This window comes from Nylanderia fulva, unplaced genomic scaffold (genome assembly GCF_048542155.1).
Source record: "Nylanderia fulva isolate GAGA-0341 unplaced genomic scaffold, ASM4854215v1 Scaffold4, whole genome shotgun sequence".
NCBI lineage: Eukaryota > Metazoa > Arthropoda > Insecta > Hymenoptera > Formicidae > Nylanderia > Nylanderia fulva.
This window is the reverse complement of record NW_028190476.1, coordinates 2,339,079-2,360,608: the sequence shown is the minus strand read 5'-3', so window position 1 is coordinate 2,360,608 and position 21,530 is coordinate 2,339,079. Positions and strand designations below refer to the sequence as shown.

At 32.6% G+C, this 21,530-nt stretch overlaps 2 protein-coding genes across 6 annotated transcripts in view; one reads left to right on the top strand and one right to left on the bottom strand.

Annotated features, from left to right (window-relative positions):
• Positions 1-3,627, bottom strand: part of LOC114937952 (serine/threonine-protein kinase 32A) — a 25,771-nt gene extending 22,144 nt beyond the window's left edge. For both annotated transcript variants that reach the window (XM_029311617.2, XM_029311618.2), the window contains exon 1: positions 3,247-3,627. The gene's annotated coding sequence lies outside the window, so the exon portion shown is untranslated. The remainder of the gene's footprint in view (positions 1-3,246) is intronic.
• LOC114937953 (protein Star) lies at positions 3,577-21,530 on the top strand. 4 transcript variants are annotated; one of them, XM_029311620.2, is made up of 7 exons: positions 11,441-12,079; positions 12,708-13,345; positions 15,711-15,902; positions 16,346-16,559; positions 17,880-18,044; positions 18,127-18,315; positions 18,564-21,530. In XM_029311620.2, the coding sequence occupies exons 2-7, from the start codon at positions 13,299-13,301 to the stop codon at positions 18,747-18,749; spliced, it is 993 nt and encodes a 330-aa protein (XP_029167453.1). In that variant the 5' UTR covers positions 11,441-12,079; positions 12,708-13,298; the 3' UTR covers positions 18,750-21,530. The 4 variants fall into 4 exon arrangements, with proteins under 4 accessions (XP_029167456.1, XP_029167455.1, XP_029167453.1 ...); XM_029311619.2 differs by having other exon boundaries at positions 11,441-12,565; XM_029311623.2 differs by lacking the exons at positions 11,441-12,079; positions 12,708-13,345 and adding an exon at positions 3,577-3,785.

The window sequence follows — 21,530 nt, the reverse complement described above, 5'->3', positions numbered from 1 at the left end:
ATTTAGAAAAACAAAGTGAATAATATACAAAGTAAATAAGTGGAATAGTATACAAAGTAAATAAGTGGAATAATATACAAAGTAAATAAAAAATAATATCCAAAAGCACTAGATATTTTTCAGGAAAACTTTTGAGTGAGAGGAAAAACAAGAGAGAAACAACAGGAGAGAGAAGATAAATGAGAATTTATAATATGACTTACGCGAATATTAGATATTTGTATAGTTATATTATATCTATCCTCTTGAATTATTTTATTACTAAATTATGATTAATTTATTAATTTGAAAGTTTTAGTTTCCAGATTTTATAATTTTTTCATCATTGCTTAATTCTAATAATCACAATAATATTACTTGCAATATGCAATAAAAACTAAAAAAATTTTTGTTAAACTTAATATATCTTTTTTTACTTGGAAATGTGTATATTTTGATGGCAAAGCTTGCGGCAAATTTCAATTACATTTAAAAATTGAATATCTGCTCTTAGGAAAAAAACGTAATAATCTTTGAACTCTGTGCAATGATTTCCGTCCTATTCGTTCATGCATAGGAATTCTTAAAGGTAGAGGCAAGCTTTGTGAAAAGGTACCGTATATAAAAACGCGTATTATTATTGCAGAACTATAACAGACAGAAATGAGAAAAAATTCGCAGAGCGGAAAATTTACTTATTCGATACTGCTAGACCGAACACAAATACCTTAATAAAGTTTCGCAGTTACTTACGCCAACCGAAGTAAATCCGATTTTACGTTCATGTGAATTTGACAAACTTGTCTTGACGGCGTGAACGAGAGTAGCGGTTACCGAATTTGATTATAAGGTATATTACACTAGGAGAAAACTGCATTTCAATGAAATAAGTTTAGCATATGTTTAGGACAACTTCAAGCGAAGGATTGAACTTTTTTCAAAAAGTTTGATTGAAACTTTCTTGAAATTTTGTACATAGGAAAAATCTTTCTTTACTTTGTGTAAAGATCGTCACTATTTTTAAATATCATTTTATGTTTTACAAGATTTGATCGATAATTTATAACTAGCATATATATAAGATATTTGAATATCTTTACATTCGCAAAACTAAAGTATTAAACATTCGCGAAATTTAAGTAATTTATAAATAATATTTTTTAACTTTATGCTAAAAGCATTTCTATAGACCAAGGGCCGATTTTTCCAAATTCTTGATAAGTTTTACTGACAGGTAGCATACCTGTCGACCCATTTCAGATAAGTTGTAAAAAAAGAAAATGTCTGGACGAAAAGAAAAAATATTTTCTGACATGATAAAAGCATTTCTAGATCAAGGGCCGATTTTTCCAAATTCTTGATAAGTTTTACCTGACAGGTAGCTCATTTCGGATAAGTTGTAAAAAAAGAAAATGTCTGGACGAAAAGAAAAAAATATTTTCTGACATACAATCACAATAAAGAGAAAAAGATGAGCATTTGGTAAAAATTAAACGCAATTGTAGGATGCGTAAATATATTTACGATTGTATGATTAACAAAAGTATAAAATATGATGAACGCCAGATGCTTCATTTCGTATCTCTTCTTCTCAATATGTGACTTATTGTTAGATAAAATATATAAATTATAAAATATGTTACACAAATAAAATTAATACTCCACATACGTCATGGTAATTTTTTATAGGAGGTTTAGATGATTCGTTTGATTTTTTTAGAAGTTTTCTTCAATACTGATTTAATGCCCTAATTTTTAGATATCTTTTATAGGCTTCCTTCTATATAACTTTCAAAGTTCTCTATTGTCTTGTTGAAGTTATTTGAAGCTTGAGCCAGAATTTTTTAAATGGGACAGCCGAGGAACAGCGATATAAGACAAGAGAACAGGCTCTTTCATCCTTTATGTAACTTACATCTATATAAACAGCGAAAGCTGCGAGACCAAAGTTAGGAAGGGGCATTTGTAACTTGCAAACAAGAGAGCGCGTACTTCCACATCGAAGTGGCTTCCTTCAATTACAATGTAATCGATTACAATGTGCCGAAGCAAAATCGAATCACGTTACGTCGTAACTAAGCGTTTGGAAGTCCATTCGTCAAAGATGGTATGAAAGAGTTTTCGCAATAAAATTGTTACAGAATGCCCCGTTATGCATATTATATCGTTTCTCTTGCTCTCTGCCACGAATTTCTATTTCGATTTTTTCCTGATAGGAAGAATTGTGTCACCATCAATAGTTGTGTAATTGTATGAAGTTTTAGAGATAGGAGTTGAATTTTATTTCTCTCAGAAGTTATTAGTAGTGACACACATATTACATCAATGAGAATATTGTAGAGAAAAAAAAATTTAAATTAACTATCAGAAATCTCGCAAAAAATATGCGCATAATTACTTCCAATATTTTCATAATTTATATCATTTCTATATTCAATTTTAAACAAATAATTATTAAGTTAATAAATTTGTTATATTTCGCACGATTAAATTTTTATTTCGTGTAATTTAATCTTCCAATTGAAATGCTACAAATCTTTTCGATATAATTCTTGAACGAGAAATAAACTCACATACATTTTTCGTACACATTTTACAAGCATAATAACATCAAAATAGACTATTGTTAAAGAATAAAATCAGTGTGCAACACTGATTTTGTTCTTTCATAATAGTCTATTTGTATTTTGATGTTAAATGTAATGTAGTTTCGTAACAGAAACACGAATGTACAAAACTAAATATTATAAATAATTTATCAAAAAATCTATTATTAATGGAAAAATTATTAATACTTTAGTTATATATTATTAATAAATGTTCTATATAATATATTTATATATATATACATATATGTAACACTATAGGACATATTTAGAGGAAACAATAATCAAACTATTGGACACACACATCATGTACAGCAAAGTCACGAGTGATTTCCTAAATACATTAGTGCTGTTTAGTCATGCAACTCGCGCTATTAAACTTTATACAGTCAGAAATTTTGTAGAAATTTTCTCTACATTCCTCTCTTCCTCTCTCTCTTATTAAAATAAAGGACAATAACATATATTCATAGCACATGTGACATGTTTCAAAGCAATCTTAAAGTAATTGGCTCCATTTAAAAAATAACAGGACCGCGATATAAAAAATAAAAATAATAATTTTATTAACATTTTCTACAACATCAAGCAATTCTCTTTCGGCTATTTTTATCTACTTGTGACACAAACATCGATATTCTCAACGAAATACAATACTAACATTTCTTCCAGCATCGAGTAATTTTTTCACGAGCCGTGTCTCATATGTATCATGTTGTAATCAATCAATTACTATGACACACTAAATATGCATTTCTCGTATATTACATAAATTTTTCCGTCAAATGTATCGAGAGTAATCGAGTTTTATCGAGCGTTTCAATTACGAAGCAGCCTTCGTCCTGGGCATATATACTGAATTACACTCGGAGAGCTCGGGGGATTCGGGATTACACTCGAGGGAGAGGGAAAACTTCTGAATACGATCGGAGGCTGCACACACACGCGCGCGCGTTTGAGCGTTCCGGAGCAGAGCGACGAGAGATCAGAGCTACCGCGGTCGCGGTCGGTGCGCGAGTGCTCCTCAGCCGCGCCGGTTTCCGTCACAGTCGTGTATGCCGCTGATCGCGCAACGGCCGCTCCGTTGTCGGCGCGTCTGCGCCCGAACGAGTTCGCATGCCATGTGCATAAGTGTCGGGATATATATACGGATGCAACGCAAGAGAGGAACGGGGAATTAAACGCGGAGCAAATATAAAGGTAGTTGTGGCACACTTTCTATACTAATCCGTAACTAGAGATTTTTTATGAAAGTCTATAGTGACAAATGTATATAAAGAGTGAAATAGACGGTTTTTTCAATAATTTTTTCTTGAACCGGAAATACGATGTAAAATGATATAAGGCGTAATTATTGATAATGTATCATAGATACTCTGTACAATTTTTGGCACTTTTTATACTAATCTGCTTTCTTGAGAACCGGAGATTTTTTAATGAAAATATAGTGACAGTGTATAAGGAGTGAAATAGACACTTTTTCAAATAATTTGTTCTTGAACCGGAAATACCATGTAAATGAGCGAGAAATAAGAAATTAGGCAATTATTGATAATAGCACAGATACTCTGTACAATTTTCTGCGATTTTTGAAATCCAGAAGATAATGTAGGAAAAAAAAATATATATATATGTGTGATATGAGTAAGAAGAATGGAAAATAGAAGTTAAATATATATATTTAGAATAGCCGGTGCCTTTATGCAATGTTGACGAAATAAATTATGAAAGTAGAGTAGGTACGCATAATACAGAAGGAAATGACAAACAGAAAGGAACAAAATAAATATTTAAAATAGCAACTTTAGACGTTTTGTTCTCATATTGTATAAAGAAAATGTATATACATACCTAAATGTATAAAAATTTCATAAGAAGGAAACGAATGATCGGATATCGATATGCAAATTATATGGCACATATGTATGATTTATAGTTTTAATATAAGGAGATGAAGAAAAAAGAAAGGAATAAAATAATAAAAATATTATAAGGATAGAAGTATAAAATAATTATTTATACACTTTTTTGACGTATCTGAATAATTTTTCTTGGTAATTTTAAAGACAAGTTATTATCAAAAAAGAGAAAATTCGTTTGCTTCCACATGCGTGCACCAGAATATTACCTACTCCAAACCCTCCGAACCCAAATGCAGCTGGACTTGGAGCGAAGGGTGACGGATCGTCGGGCTGTTTTCTCAATGTCACTGAAATTATGCCATCTGCCTCCGGTTGTATGTTCACAACATGAAACAATGTTGGACAAAGTAATGTAAAGCTCACTCTTTATAAAAGATCCTTTTAACTTAAAATTTTTTACCGGAGAACAATTTAAATTATTAATCCCAACTTTTAACTTTTTCTATAATCATCATGTTTGACAAAAATGATAATATCGAATAAATCAATGAATAGTTTAGATTTTTAGATCAATTATTGTCAAATCTGACTATATCTGCTTTTAAAATCGCGAATATTGTCACCGCTTACTAAGATTAATATACAATACAATAATAACGTGATGAAATATTAATTTCTGCGCATAGAAGTATCTTGCATTATAAATTTTATGCGACGAATTTACGCTTCATATTATATCTGCATATTATATTCCGTATTATATTTTGTATACCGAGAAATTTTAACGAGTATAAAATTGGTTAAAATATCGAAAAGAAGAAGAATAGAGATTATTTTTTAAACTAGTATTGTACGGTAAATTTATTGTTTTTTACAGTTAAAGTTATTTCAATTCCTTTGGTTTATGTTGTGCGGTAAAAAATTAAATTAAATTTTTAATATAAAATTTAATTTTTTATTTCTATAAAACCGGTATTTTTGAAAAATAAAAAATCTTTTATAAAATCAGTTGAAGGCTCTCGTAAAAAACAATAATAAGAAGGATTAAATGAGCTAATTAGGAGCCAAGCGCGGTAACAGAAACGCGTGTTATGTCGTTGTTAATAATCTTATATTTATTGTATGAAATTATATCATAAAAAATCTTGTAATTTGTCATTCAAGTTTAAACTACATTTCTCTTTTATTAGTTTTTATTTTTTGTCAAACATAAAAAAATATAAAGACATTTAATATTCAGAGTCACTGATAACATAGAAAGTATTTTACATTAATCGCGTCATTAAAATAAACTAGTTCATTTATTGTGAGTTAAAAAATTAATTTCATTTCCGCACAGTTTTTTATTTTTTATTTTTATCCGCTATTCATAGCCGTCCGCGGGCACAGTTGCTTTTTTGTGATAAAATATAATGCTGACTTGAAAAAGACAGGTGCTGTTTCGAGTCATGTTTTTTCTCGTGAATTTTCTCAAATTATTCTGTCAAAATCGTACACACATTGCCGTCGAGAAGTGACTTCGCATAAGGCTGGCGTTGTTCCATATTTTTTTTTATTATTTGTTTTGCCCCTCTCTTGTCATTGTTTACCCAGTTTTTCTTTCCACCTCTGGCGGGAAGACGATCTCGTTATGTCGCACTGCTAAATAAAAAATGCCACCTTTCTACCGCCGACCTGCCGCCACTGGCCTCTTGAATTATGAGCATGATCCATAAGCGTCGAGGCCGCCCTCGTAAAAATTCGATACGCCAAATGCAAACCCAAGGTCATCGCATTTAGAAGTTATTATTACAATAGAAAGAACATTACGCGAAATGGGACACGAATTAAAGTGCTCCAATATTAATCGGCCTAATTTTGACTCGATTATATAAATTTTTCGTGCAAAGAATTTCGCATTTCGATCGAAAGTAGCATATATAATACATGTACATTATTTAATATATACAGTACCCTCCATAATTTCGAAACACCTTACATTTTACAGTTGGAGAATTGCATGGCAGCAATCTGTTATAAATGAAAATGTCATTTAAATATTTTATGATTTATTTATGCAAAAAATCTGCACAGTTCTGTCAAAAGGATCCTTTTAATTTAAGAGAAAAATTCTCTAAAGAAATTCTTTAATTAAATATTCGTAACATGCAAAATATAAATTTAATGGAATGTTTTTATCAGTATATTATTTGAAATATTATTAATCGTGATAACAAAAAACAATCTTATAAATGAACATTTGTTATTTATTGCATACAGTATCCTTTACAAGTTTGGAAACACTTTACATTTCACAGTTAAACAATCGCATGGCAGCGATTTGTCATAAATAAAAATGTCCTTTAAATATTTTACGATTTATTAATATAAAAAATCTACACAGATCGCTGCTATACGATTATTTAATTGCAAAATGTAAGGTGTTTCCAAACTTATATGGAGGGTACTGTACATATATAATGTGTATATTAATTATATTGAACATAATAAATATATTTTTGGAAAATGCAATATAGTAGATGCTATATATCTTTGCATCTCTAAAGCAAAGTCAAACTCTGAAATTATCGAAGTTATATATCACTTTGCGATCCGTGTCATGAACAGATACAATGTGCACAGATGCAACTGAAGTATGCGGATTCCTTTGGACTAAAATTAATTCATTGTACATTGATCAAGGAACTGCGCACGCCACAGCCGCCTTTGTCGACTTCAACAACGATGTTTCGTTATGCAAAGGGCGCAACTTGCAGGATCAATAACACGCAGCCAGCTGACTGAACTTGCGGTTCATGTCCGGCTTTCAAGTTAACGAGCCTTTTTATACCACTCTGCGCTAATTTTTTCATATTAGAAATATGCGCAATCGATATGTGATTCCTTTTTAACGCGATGTATAAATTCTTTCAACGTTTCACACTTTTTGAGGTATAAATTCATGATGCAATCCTTTTGGTTCCGTCAATAATTCAAGTCACTTTACAATTAAATATTTTATCACAAAACGTATATGTTCATGCACAAGTTTTCTTGTGTGTTTTTAAAATTTATTACTTTGTAAGAGATTCCTGTATAACAAATTAGAAATCAAATAATTGATGATATCTAAATTATGTGTACAAGCAGAGAGCAATGTTATAGTTTCCAGATTGCATCATATGTTTTGAGATGACAGATCAGTGCATGTATATGTATATATCTTGAGAGATATTAAGTGTCCCGGGAGCATAATAGAAAGTTCATTTCAGATTTTTCTTGCATATTTATACAATTCTGTCTGATGAATCATACAATTTTAATTAAAGAATGAAGAGAAGCAATCATACAATCTTCTCATTTGGTTTCTTATTAAAAAATAACAAATTAGAATAACAAATGGGATTATTGCGAAGTCTCTAAGAAAGTTGATTTGCTCCTATGTGCAACATCTTCTGAAAAATGACACAGAGAGAATTTTTCTCTTAAAATTTACTCTGAAAATTATGGTAATTGTGGGACAATATGGTATTGGAAGAATTTTAGATATAAGAGTTTCTCTGATTAAAATATTTACCGCAATAAAAAATATTAATATAGTAAAATTAATCGAACATATTTTATATCTTACTGTGGTGGATACTAATATTTTTTATTGTCCCACGATTACCATGATTTTCATAGGATAAATTCTAAGAGAAAATCCTCTCTGCGCATAAATTAGTTGACACAATTAACATATGTATATGCGAATTAACACATTTCTTAACACAAACATTATTTTAGCATTTATGATACGGAAATGAGATAGAAACTGAAAAAAGCATAAAATTAATAAGAGAGAAAGAGAGAGATGGCTTCCAACATTAACATACTAATTTTTCTGATTTTACTCGTTAACGAACAATTGCTTAAAAAATAAAAATTCAAAGTTATTCATACTTTCCATCCAATACGCATCACATAGCGCGAAATCTTTTCGCGACTCTATATATATACTCGGATTGAATCGTAAACCGATCGGCATGATTTACCTGGACGGGATGAGAGTCACTGGTTCCTACCTGGCTAGGAGAGCGGAAAATGTCCTCGTAAAAGCGAGAAAGAGAGAGGAGGGAGAAAGAAAGAAAGAGAAAGAGGCGGCCTCGCGCGTCGGTTTTGAAGGGGATAGTTGAGCACGGAGGTAGGCGGTGTTTTAAAGAAGGACACCCGATATAGGAGGCATTGTACTCTGCGAACGAACCAGCGTCAGGCGCTAGGTTCCAGGTGCTGGAGGGCAGTCGAGGCAGACTATTCGCCACGAGTCAGGGCAGAGCGATAGTACGACGTTGCCTGCACTTCCTCCTCTGTATCTAGTTAGCTAGACAGTTCAGGTGTCATCTGACAATCAGTGGTGAACCGCGCGCAAAATGGTCCTCCTCTCTCTTTCTCTCGGTCTGTGGTGATTCTCCGCAAGTCTGGCGTGGGAGACGAGAAAAGGCAAAGGGAGCGAGAGAGAAAGGCGAGAGATAGATGGAAAGAGAGAGAGAGAGGGACTTCCTTTCGGTGGGTACTCTCGCGTGTCATCATCCGCGCGCAGTGTCATAAACACTGCTGGCAGTGTGTAACTCGTTCCATCGGTGGGTCGAGTCATCGAGCGGGTCTCTCCCCGATCGTTTTCGGGGACATTAAAGCGACGGATTTGCGCGAGCAGGACCGATCTCCAAGAGGGAAACCTGTTTCTGGATGATGCTCCAATCTCCTGACTGAAGCGCGAAAGGATAGGTCGCCCGGCCGCGGGTTCAGGTACGCGGAAAGAGCAACCTGCACTCCGGCCGCAGATCTAGAAGATCTAGTTATCCAAATTCCAAGGAATACGTACGATAAGAAAAATATAAGGAGATCTGAGCATAATGGAAGTGGGAGGAACGAGGTGAGGGAAGAATTATGTTCTTTTAGTTTCAAAGATTACAAAGAATCTGTTCGCGTAATCTCTCTCTTTAGCTGATGGATTTCTCAGGTGTTCTACGGTATAAGAAGTGAAACGGACTCTCTGTGTTCTGTGTTAGTACGTGTGCACTGTGATTTACGCAAGTTCGTGTATGAATTAGTGTGCGAGACGTGATTACATACACACATGGAGAAAATATTTATGGTAAAAATTACAATATCATTTTTTATATAATCATCAAACATGACTAACATGTATGGAAAGGCGCGAAATTTTTATCTTCAATAATATTACATATTTTTTTTTCCAAAGGATAGAACAAATGTATAATTTATAATTTTTATAATAATTACTATCTTAATATCGTTATATTTTATAATAGTTTTATAATAATAAATAATAAATCTTTTGAAAAAGAATATATTTTTCATGCCACTTTATATTTCAGCAGCTTTACAATAATAAATCTTTTAAAAGAGAATTTATTTTTCATGTAATTTGCACTATAAAGTTTTCTCCATCGTCTAATACAGAAGTTCTATTTCTTAGTAAGTCAAAATTAATTTAAAAGAGAAAAAGAGAGTTTTTCCTTTTGTTAGTTAGATATGTATTTCGTAATGAGAGTATTTGCAATCACAGTTGCTAATAATTCGAATAGATAAATTATTTTAACACAATGTCGAAAATTTAGAGAATATCTCGATGAGATATAATTAATTTCACCAAAATCTACATTGTATGCATATTATTATAATGTTATTAGTATAATATCATTATAATATCATATTATATTATTATAGTTATTGCACTTTCTATAAAATTTTCGCTCTAAAAGTTATCGTACTTTCTCTTGATTCAGCTAAAGTGCCGACTTAAAGAATATAATGACTGATTTTAATACTTGATTACTACTGTTAGATCAGATTATTAAAATATTTTAATTATCCTTGTGTGAGTAATATTATATATAAGTAATTGGAAATTAAATTGCTTCTTTTTCATGAGAAAATTTCTTTAGCAACATAAATAATAAAGACTTGTATTATATACACACAAATAGTAAAATTTTAATTAATTGCAAGTATGTATAAAGAATATTTCACATCTTAAATTATTATAAATTGTTTTGAAAATTGTTCGATTTATTATAAATTGCTTAATATATAAAGTATTCAATCGTATATAATTTCTTTTGTTTCTTGTAGAAAAAATATGTATATATGTAAACAATAAATATATTATTTATTTTTTTTATAAATACTATTATAAACTTTATTATAAATTAAAATAACAATAACGGGCAAATTTATTATAAATACTCTTGAAAATTAATGAAAGCCTAGGGAACTTTACAAAATTATTTTTAGCATTTCAAATATACGGCTATACTGAGCGATTATATTAATATATTATAAGTAAATGAGCAGATAATGTATTAGAAGTTAAATGAAGTAATATCCTCCTATTTCACACACATACATAATAATTTTTAATTTACGTCATATTATTTATTAGCATATTTCCCGATTATATATTATGCATGTTACATGTCAATTCGATTGAATGCACCAACATACGTAAAAAAACAAAACCATTGTATAAAACTTTACCTAGGTATTTAAATACCTATAGGAAGAGATTGGTAAACAGTTTACAAATATATTGACCACTAGAAGTGTCGAGCAAACATTCTGCTAAACAATGATCGGATTTACGGTCTGCTTCTCAAGTGCATGTGCATTGTTATGTCAAACTCGTGTACGTCAATAGATCAATATACAATAAATAGCAAATCTAATCGAATTCGCGTTATATACGAAAAGATAAAAAAAAACCCAAGTTATCGAATTCGTCAATATTTTCGATATCGAAGCTAAACGATGCAAAACGCTCGGCAAAATTAACAATTCTCGTTCCCAATGCAATCTCGAGTCGACACAATTGTTACAATCCGCACACGTGGTCGCGCAGTTTCTTTCAATTTCATCGTCGATATATATATATATATATATATATATATATATATTATTGGAAAGCAAACAATGTGGGGAATCATCCCTTTCTTTCACATTTATATCTCGAATGCGAGCCTCTTCGCTCGCCGTCTGTCGCGCAGGAGGCTTCCCGGGTGCCTATATCGACACTGACAGAACAGAAGTTCCGTCGAAGAAATGCGAGGGTCGGAGGCTCTTGGAGAAAGAGATCCCCAGAGAGGGAGAAACAAGGGGTTCGTATATACGCTTGGGTGCGACGAGGACAGACGGTGACAGATGCGGACGACGTGGCGGCGGCGACGGGCCATCGTCGTGTGCATGCCGTACTACACCGTCGTCGCTCTGCAATGCGACATTCGACCATAATACCAATACACGTTTCCGCGACGCAGCCGCCACAAACGTCCTGGCACGCGGCTCGTTTGTCGCGTCGCGGATCCCGACGTCGCCGTCTTTGTTCTCTGTCTGTCGGGTCGTTGTCGTTCCCGCTCGTAGAATCGATATATATATATATATATATATGTGCGATTCGATGTCGGTCAAACCCGAGGAAGTCGGCGACCGGCTAGACAGACGAGACGAGTCGCGCCGCCAGTGAGCGACGACGATATCTTTCTCTCTCTCGTTAACTCGCTCACGTCGGGGAATTCTCGCGGGAGAAGTGTCAATCGCGAGTGCATTCCTGGAGAGAAGAAATTCCCGCGAGAGATCCCGATTCAACCGATCTTGGTAAGAGTGAGATTTTGCTCCGGATATCGAGTTCTCATTTCCAGGGATGTGACAGCACAAAACTTGCGAGAAATGTCAATCCCGTGAAGAATCGAAGGTCGTGCTAAGAAACACGTGGAAGATCTTCGGAGCGGAGTTTGTAATGAATGCATGGGAAAATAAGGGAAAAATTTAGAAAAGGGATGACAGTGAAAGACTATATTTTAAGGCCTCTATATATTCTATAAAAATCTGGCTCCATTATCGAGAAGCACGAGTCGAATCCTTCGAGGGAACGCAGTCGTATAATAAAAAAAAAAAAAAATAAAAGGAGAGCGAAACGAAGAAGGATGTGCAGTGAATGCTTGAAATGTTTGATTCTGTAAAAAGATCCCTCAAGAACCAATTAGACTAATATATATTTTCAAGACTCTTAAAGAGTTTCGATTTTCATAAAGAATACAAGTGGAGCAATTAAAAGACAGTTAATTATATCTTGAATATTCAGTAATTATTTCATTGGATTTATTTGGAAAATTGCTAAAAATTAAACGTTATTATGTTATAAAACAAATTATCTAGACATTTTCTAGGTATTTTGAATGATTTAAAACTGTGATGGAATTAATATTTAATTTTTGTTTCAAAGATATGAGGGAAAATTCAAAGACATCTCGCGCGCGAAGAAATTCCATGTTCTGTAAACTGGACTAGAAAGACACTTTAAAATTATTTGCTCGGGATTGCATTGGATATATTCAATTTATTGCACAATAAATCTGCAACTAAAGGAGGCGAAGCGAGCTTCTCGATTTCGATTCATCACTCTCCCGTCGACGCGTTCTTCAGAGAGAAATTTTCACATTGCAACGTCGGGGAAAGCGGAACGGGACATACCCAGGAAAACGATCTATGAGACACACAGCACAACACAACAGGACGACAACACACTGGGAAGGTCGAGTCACGTGACACAGCGTTCGGCCAAACAATATTTTGATCGCGCCACGATACACATTCGCAATTTGACGTGAAATATCCGATCATCGGAGGAGATATACGACGACGTATCGGTGCGGAAAAGTGCAGTTTGGGCCCGATCGCGAAATCGAATCGATTCGAATATCGTAGTGCGGTACTTGGGAGATGTGACGAACGCTCGTGCGTGAGCAGAAACTGACCAGAGATTGTAAATGGTCCCGTTTTTATAGACGCACGTCTCGCCGATCTCTTCGATTTCATGAATAAGGAAGAACACGGAGTCACCGTGGAACCGGTGAAAGGAAAGTGAGTAGATGTGGATATATTCGTAAACAGCTGAAATGTGTCAAAAAATCATGCCGCGACCCACTCAACAAACTTCACTTATATAGATCCTTTGACAGATCGTGAACTGATTTTATGACAATTCGATTAAACAGTGCATTTTTTTTTATTTCTGTGACATTACATCACTTAAAAATCTAAATTGTGTTATTAAAATTCTGTTGAATTTAATTTAAATTAAAAGAAATTTTGGTTGTTACATCTTATTTGTTTTTGATCATTTATAATTTTGAAAATTATTATATATATGATAAGATGCAATTTAATTCGACCAAAAACTGGCTATTCATTTATTGAAAATAAGTACATACTTACGTTTCGACCCACATTGTGGTCCTTTTCAAGTGTTGTTCTTATTCAGCAATTACATTAATTAAAAAATAGACGCACGTCTCGTCAACAGATTGTCGATATGACAGGACAACTTTCATATTTCTATTTTTAATTAATGTAATTGCTGAATAAGAACAACACTTGAAAAGAACCACAATGTGGGTCAAAACGTAGTGTGTACTTATTTTCAATAAATGAATAGCCAGTTTTTGGTCGAATTAAATTGCATCTTATTATTTGTTAAAATTTTATCACTGGCGATCAACAATTAATTGTGAAGTTTATTATATATATGTATATTATTTTTTATGTAAATTAATTGATATAAAAATATATATATATATATTTTGCGCGATTGACTTTACTAAATTGATTTTGATCGAAAAAGATGTAAGAATAAATTTTCTGACATGCGCTACGAAATATTACGTAGAAGATTGTCTCAATCCAAACAAGCAAATATATTTTATGGCGAATACCTGGTTTGCTTTATCCTTCTAAAAGTTCGCAGTGAATTAGTTAAGCGAACCGTGAGATGCACGAAGTGAGGCGAAGTTTGTACCGCTAACATGGCACACCTTTAATAGTGTGAGACAAATAACGGAGCAAACATTGTTCCGTACGATGTAACACACGCAAACTTATCTAATAAATGTGTTACAGGCTTTTCGTAAATTTAAAGATTCTATAGGAAGACTAATTTTTCTTTTTATTAAAACATCTAATTAAAAATAGGACATTTAATATATCTATGAAGATATTAATAAAAAGTCTAGACTTTTTAATTAAACAATTTTTAAAGCACTTGCAATATAAATATATGATGCAAATCTATTTTTGTTAAACTTTGTTAAGATTATCAATTCATGCAACTGTACATTCTATTTTCTGAATTAGAACGTTTTTTACTATTAATGTATTTTATAATTTGTAATATATAAAAGTTAATTTTATTTTTAAGTTATTAAATTCTGGTTAAATGATTTTTTTTTTAAATGAATATCAATAACAGTTTTCTATAACATAATGTTGAGGATAAAAAGCTAAAAAAATATTATTGTTTTTTATATATTATTTTGTTATATATAAACTTGAATATGAAATAAAATATAAAATATAAAATAAAATATATAAAATAAAAATAAAATATGATAAATTTAATTTCTATAATATGAAAAATACTTGGAAAAATATATCGAAATAAAATAAAATTAATGAATTGTAAAAACAAATTTTTATTTATGGAATTACAATTCATGACAGATGACAAACGAGTGATAATCTGATCCATAAGGGTCTTCCTTTGTTTCGAATCCTTAGGTGTGCATTCACTTGAACGTGACTGAAAAAATGATGGTTAGAAAGTGCAGGGTGACTCACTCTTGTATACCTGCATGCCTTGTCGTGTGTATAGGGTGTCTCAAAAGATCCATACGTTTTCTAAATTACAATTTTTTGTTGAATATCACGTGCAATTTTTTCTTAGCGGAGAAAAAATAAATATGTTTTTTTTATTTTTGTATACATTTTAAAGTTTTTACTTGATTAAACGTTATATCAAATTTTTTTTAATTGCGAGTCTTTCTCATAGTACTTGTCGTTGAAGTTAATTGCGAAGCAAGGTTTTACTAGTTACTAATTAAATTGCCGACTGAGAATACTACCCTATTTCAGTAATATCTGCTAATTCCTGCTAATTTTCTTTACTACAGTTGCCTCAGTTTTCAACCATTCCTTATTTCTCTAAATTAATTTAGATTAACTAAAAAAAAACAATTTTTCACTCATCTATTATTTAAAGTCTAATACCATTAAAATGGTAAAATCCTTACATTTATTTGCTGCTGCACAGATTTCGGGGTTAAAAGCAGTTTCGAGGATAGAATAGAATACGTGACACGTCACAAAGTTGTCAGATTGCAAGTCACCCCGGGTGTCTCATTTTCGTGATTTGCGTGCAACGCGTGTTTACACGTTCGTTCTATTTTCGCAGAATGCGTCCCGCAGTGGTACCTTCGTCAAACGCAGCTCTGCCGCCGTTTATAGGGCCTAATCTGGTCGGCACGTCGTTTACCAGTTATAAAAGGGCCTGGTGGAAAAAAGTGGCCCCCTGCTTGGCCTTCATCTCTGCCTTTTGCACAGCTATGGCTGTGCTTCTCGTCTGGAGCGAAGCGGCAGCTTTGAGGCAAGTTGCATCTCTGCAATAAAATTTTAACATTTTTTTCTGTTAATTTATTCCCTCAATTTTTGACACAATTTGTTTTTATTTTTTATAATGTTAGAACAAAATATTACACGTAATTTTGGGGAAAAAATATACGAAATTATATGTAAAATCTCTACATTAATTGTGCTCTCTTTTCTTCTTCCGACTTTTCGAAGTTTATTAAAGTCTTTCTTTTGTTTTGAATGAATCATAAAATTCACGTATATTTCCTATGATAAAATTTCATCATTTTACATCGAAAAAAACATATACGCGATCTACCGTCGAAGCGATTGGATTTTGACGTGAATCCGTGAAAAAAATTATTAATTTTCGTTTTTTATTCCCGGGAAGGATTACATGATTGAATTCCGGAAGGTTGAACACCACTGGTGTAGCTTAAAGCGGATGTTCCGTTACAGGAAACAGGCGTTCGATGCGAATATGACCAGGGACTACGTGCTTGAAAGCGTTTCGATGGACAATCCGCAATTGATCGCGTACATACGACAGGTGCATCTGAAATCCACGACCCATCAGGACCCGTTGAACGCCAACGAAACGTCGGAGGAAAAGTATGTGGTCAGCTTGTCGCAGAGCAAGCGCGAGGGTATCTACGTGGAGTACATCAGCAGGGTGAGGATTCTTCCATTTTAATCCCGAGCATGATTAATGTTTCACATGTCACCACATTGGAAGTCTCATCTTTTCCATGTGGCGGCGTAATCTCCCTTTGTTTGCGGAACTCGGGGTTGAAGAATGGCCTGTGTATCATACAGAGTCTTCTAAAGTTCTTAATTACTGACAGAATGTTTAATGAAGCCAGAGATAATAAAAGAGAACATTTTATAATTAATTGATCGGTTAAGATATTAATAATAATTTTCAAATGATGAACAATTGAGAAGAAAAAGTTATCTTACGAATTAAAATTTCGAAGAGTATAATTAAAGGCAAGAATTTTTTACGATGTCTCTGAAAAAAAATTGGAATGCTTTTTAAAAATTTTTAATTTTAATTATATTTATGTCTACAATGCATACAAATACATACATATAATGTATATTCACTATTAAAAAGTTATAATAAAGAAATTTTTTTTGAAGAAAATGTTCTGTAAGTTCTATGAGTTAAAATTGAAATTAAAATTGAATTTCTGCAGTTTTTACCATATATATAGAAGCATCATGGAAATTTAGAAGATTACAATTTTCTAGATAATATCGCTTTATGTAGAATTTGTAAGGTTTTTAATATGCAAATTTTTGAGAAAGTATTTTCAAAGTATTTTTCATACATATATATTATATAATATATATAAAAGTTAGCATACTTGTTGCAGAATTTGGAATTGAGTTTTATCTCACTCAAAATTTTATTGTATATTTTATTTTGCGATTCATCAAGTTTTTTAAAATTAAATATCGGTGCTTTTTTTTAATAATCTTAGAAGTCTATAATAAACATCGCAATATTGTATTAATATAGTTCTTTATCATCTATGATAAGGCTTTGTAATATCAGCGAAACACGCAAATTATTATCGGCACGCAATCAATTAAAACTATAGATGAACGAGATAAATGTATACATGAATTTCGGTATCTCTCTTTTGCTTTGCAATTTATCTTCTTGTTATTGCACGCAATGAAAATTAGGTCGGTGGTGTATTCAACTTATCTCTCGATTTCTATCGCGATTTTTGAGCCGTAAATTCGTTCACGGAAAAAAATGTTACCGCAGCTAAATTTTAACTACCCTTATATTACACGTGAAATTTAGTTATTATGCCAAAATTTCAGCTGTGATAACTAATATTTTTTAGTTATAGTCTGTATAGTTTCGTTAAACTAAAAAAATTGATTACCCCAAAATTTGGGATATATATACATATCTTAAATCGGTTAATTTATTTTTCGTGTTATCGATCATTATGAGGCGTTATCGTTCTTTCAGATAGGCGTAACTTCCAGCACAACTTGGCTAGAGTCCAATCTGAATTGGCGTGGTATTCTGATACTAACCGAGCCCAAGAACTTTTTCGAAGCGCAGCGAAGCAGCAGGAATCCGCGATCGAGAGTTCTCCATGCCTGTCTCAGCACAGACACGGATACCAAAGAGGTAAAAGATAGACCGTATATACTTTTCTTCGGCAAGCTTTTCTTTAGGGAAGCGCGACAAAGCGAACGCATGCGTTTTGTAGATAAAGTATCACCAGGAGTCGGAGGTGCAGGTCACCAAATTGGGCGACGGCCCTAACAGCCTTGTTTCGGACGACGGCTTTCCTACCACTAGGCTCAAGTGTTTTCCTCTCTATAGCGTACTGTTGGCGTATAACATTACAACCTTGGATTATCTAAGCATAGACAGTCCTGATGCTCCCGATGGCCAGGTAAATATTTGTCTCTTTTAATCATTTTCTTTCTAATTCTTTCGAATTTTACGAAATGCGTTGATTTGTTTTCCATTTTATTTTGTACAAGAGCAGAAATAGTGTTTTACTTTTGAGATTGAAACATTTGAGACATATCGTGGTTAAATGCATATTTCGACTCTGACAAGTTTGTTCCATTTGTCTTTGAATTATAAAAATATAATGAGTATCGTGGAGCTCATAAAAGCGATTAAAAATGAATGTAGGTACTCGACACCATCCCTTGGGATATTATAAGAATATCGATACTGTCGATACGCTGGCATCCCAATCATAGCGAGACAGAGACGAAGAACTTTATCGACAAGATGACCAGTCGAAGATTCAAGCACGTACACACGACAGACACCGGAAAGTGGATATTTTTGTACAATACTCTGCGTAAGATTTGATTCTTGACTCAGGTTAATGCGATGGACATAGAGAGGAGGGAGTCTGTCGCAGCGATTCGAGACGCCATTAACCCTTCTCGCTGCGCTTTTGATTCGTTCTTAATATTTTAATTACTGCCTAAAAAAATATTTCTTTCGATCAAAAGTGCGATCTCCCATTTGATCTCACGCAAGGACGATTTAATTTCACCGTCGATATTAAGGACACCGGAAGTAATCAATCCTATGGAAAGAGTTTTCTGTCGAATTTTCGAATTTGTTGTCTCGGCACTTAACAAAAGGTAAGTATGTCTTTCTTGCAATTTATAGGATATAAAATGGCAACTTGAAATGAGTATTACTCATTAACAATCATCGATTGAATCTCGAAAGACTCATGAATTTAAGAATTTTTGATCAAAGTTACAATGGAAGATATATAATGATTATATTTTGAACGATTCAACGATTTAAAGAATTCAGTCGAAATTAGAACCGAGAAATTAAGAGATTTTGATTTTTCAGAAACTCAAAGGTACAAAATTCTTTAAATTAAATAAAAAACTTAGGAATTAAATTTTGAGAGAGGGATTTATTTATTTTTTTCAGATTCTGAAATATTTAAAATTGTAATTTAAGTTTCAAAGATCTTATAATGTATCTCGACTCCAAATTATATTGTATAAAATTTAAGAATTCCCTCAAATTGTTTTTGTATGTAGTCTTCTTATAAATTGCCCTTATCCAGGAGATAAATTGTGATCCTACATCTAAAAAGTTGTGTAACCTTGAGAAATCGAGAATTCGGATTACTCTCCGGCGTTCTTGATATACATTTATCGAACCGTCAATAAAGGATTCAAAGATTTCTCTCATCGACGCAGACGAAATGTAGTGACATCGTATTCTAAACACGCGTATATTTTGCAGTTGCTATGACGGAAACGTGCGAATCCTTAAATCTGTTTCATAGATACATGACTCTCTACATATGTCTTATTATCGCGAGACGTGCTACGATTTTTCTCATGATTGTTTTCTTTTTTTCAGTTTACTTTACGAGAATCGATAACTACTAACAAGTCTGATAAGAGAGAGCTTTTTTTAATTTCTCTATTTATGTGTGCAAATGACACGTACGATAAAGACTGAGATTCCGTGTGAAAACACAGAACCGCTTTCCCACCTTCTTGTGGCATTTCATTTCTTTCGCGAGAAAATACTTTCAAATCATGCGACATCATTATAATGTCTATTTATTTCATACATATCGTACACGCGAATGATTAATGTGATTCATCTCAATAGATATTCCAAATATTCCAATAATTCATATCTACAGGTATTTACATGATAAAAATACAAAAGAAATTTCTAAATTATAGATACTAATTTTTTCACAAGTCAAACGCGTGACAGTTTGTATTAAAAAATTGATATTGTGTACAAACTGATTTTCTTCATTATTTCACGTGTCTGTAAAATACGTGTATTAGCAAAAGTGATTGACTTTGTGCATAGATTACTTGATTATCATTCTTTGCTACGTTCTTCAATTTTTATCCTAATGAGAAATAACGCGAAATTGATTTGATCTCGAGAAAGCGAAAGAGCACAGATGGTGAAGTTTTCGTAGTTTTTGTAGAATGTAGAATTTTAGTTTTAGGAGAAAAATGATTGGAACCGTAGTAGAAGGTGAGAAATTAACTCTTTCGGCTGAGTTAAATAATAGTTTATTTATTTCTGTCTTTGTAATTTTTTTTTCCTAATAGAATATATGAAAAATTCGTGTAAAAATGCAATTTTTACGGTATAAGAATCGGATATTCAAAGCTCTTTGAAGTTTCGATAGATTTAAAAGTTAAAGTGCCCTCAGGACACAAATTCTTTGAGACTTTTACTGAGCTATGAATCTGATGATTCAAATATTCAAGAGACCCCATTGCTTAATGATTCAAGAAAATCTACTCCTCTCGAAAATCCAATCCTCGATAAATCCTGCTCAGTCATAGAAGAGTTTAACTATCCATGTCTGATACCTTCCACACCAAAAAGCGAGAAGAAACCTTACTTTTCGTACGATTTTATGGTAGCACGTTTTAATATAAGGTAAGTTAGAGCGACAGAGTAATCGATAGTAATGCGTTTTTTTACGAAGGGAGCGTCGACTTTTTATTTTTTAAGGGACATTGCACGCGTGTGCGAGCATCGTCGTCAATGCGGCACACGCGACAATGTGTTATCACGGTGATAAGCAAGTGAGTTAATCTAAGATATTTTTTAAGCTCCCGCATATATTCGCGCACAGAGAAATAGCGACCGTCCGAATCTCATCTTTATATTTATACCAAGCACGTTCTTCATGTCACGTGTTACACGTTTTTCATGGATCAAATGATAAAAAAAAAATGATTTATGATCAATTTGATCCGTGGTTTATCATAATTTTGAATATTTGCATTAAGTGTTTACACGTGTGACATGGAATGGGAACGATAAATACCTAAAATACAGGCCTTATTAGTACGTAAGATAATATTTTCTACATAGAATAGCATCGATAAGTAACATTAATCTGCGCAAAGTAGTTCTCGCATTTGTTAAATTCTACCTCCTCGATAGGAATCTATACATTTAATTAAGTATATCTCTAGGTATTATTTTTTAGATATATATTAATTCTCTACAAATTTTAAGCTTTCGCGCGATACGTCTGTAAAAATTTTAGAGAGATAAGAAATTACATATAGTGTTTATTATTAATATATGTATATGTGTAAATACATATTTCTTATTTAAGAA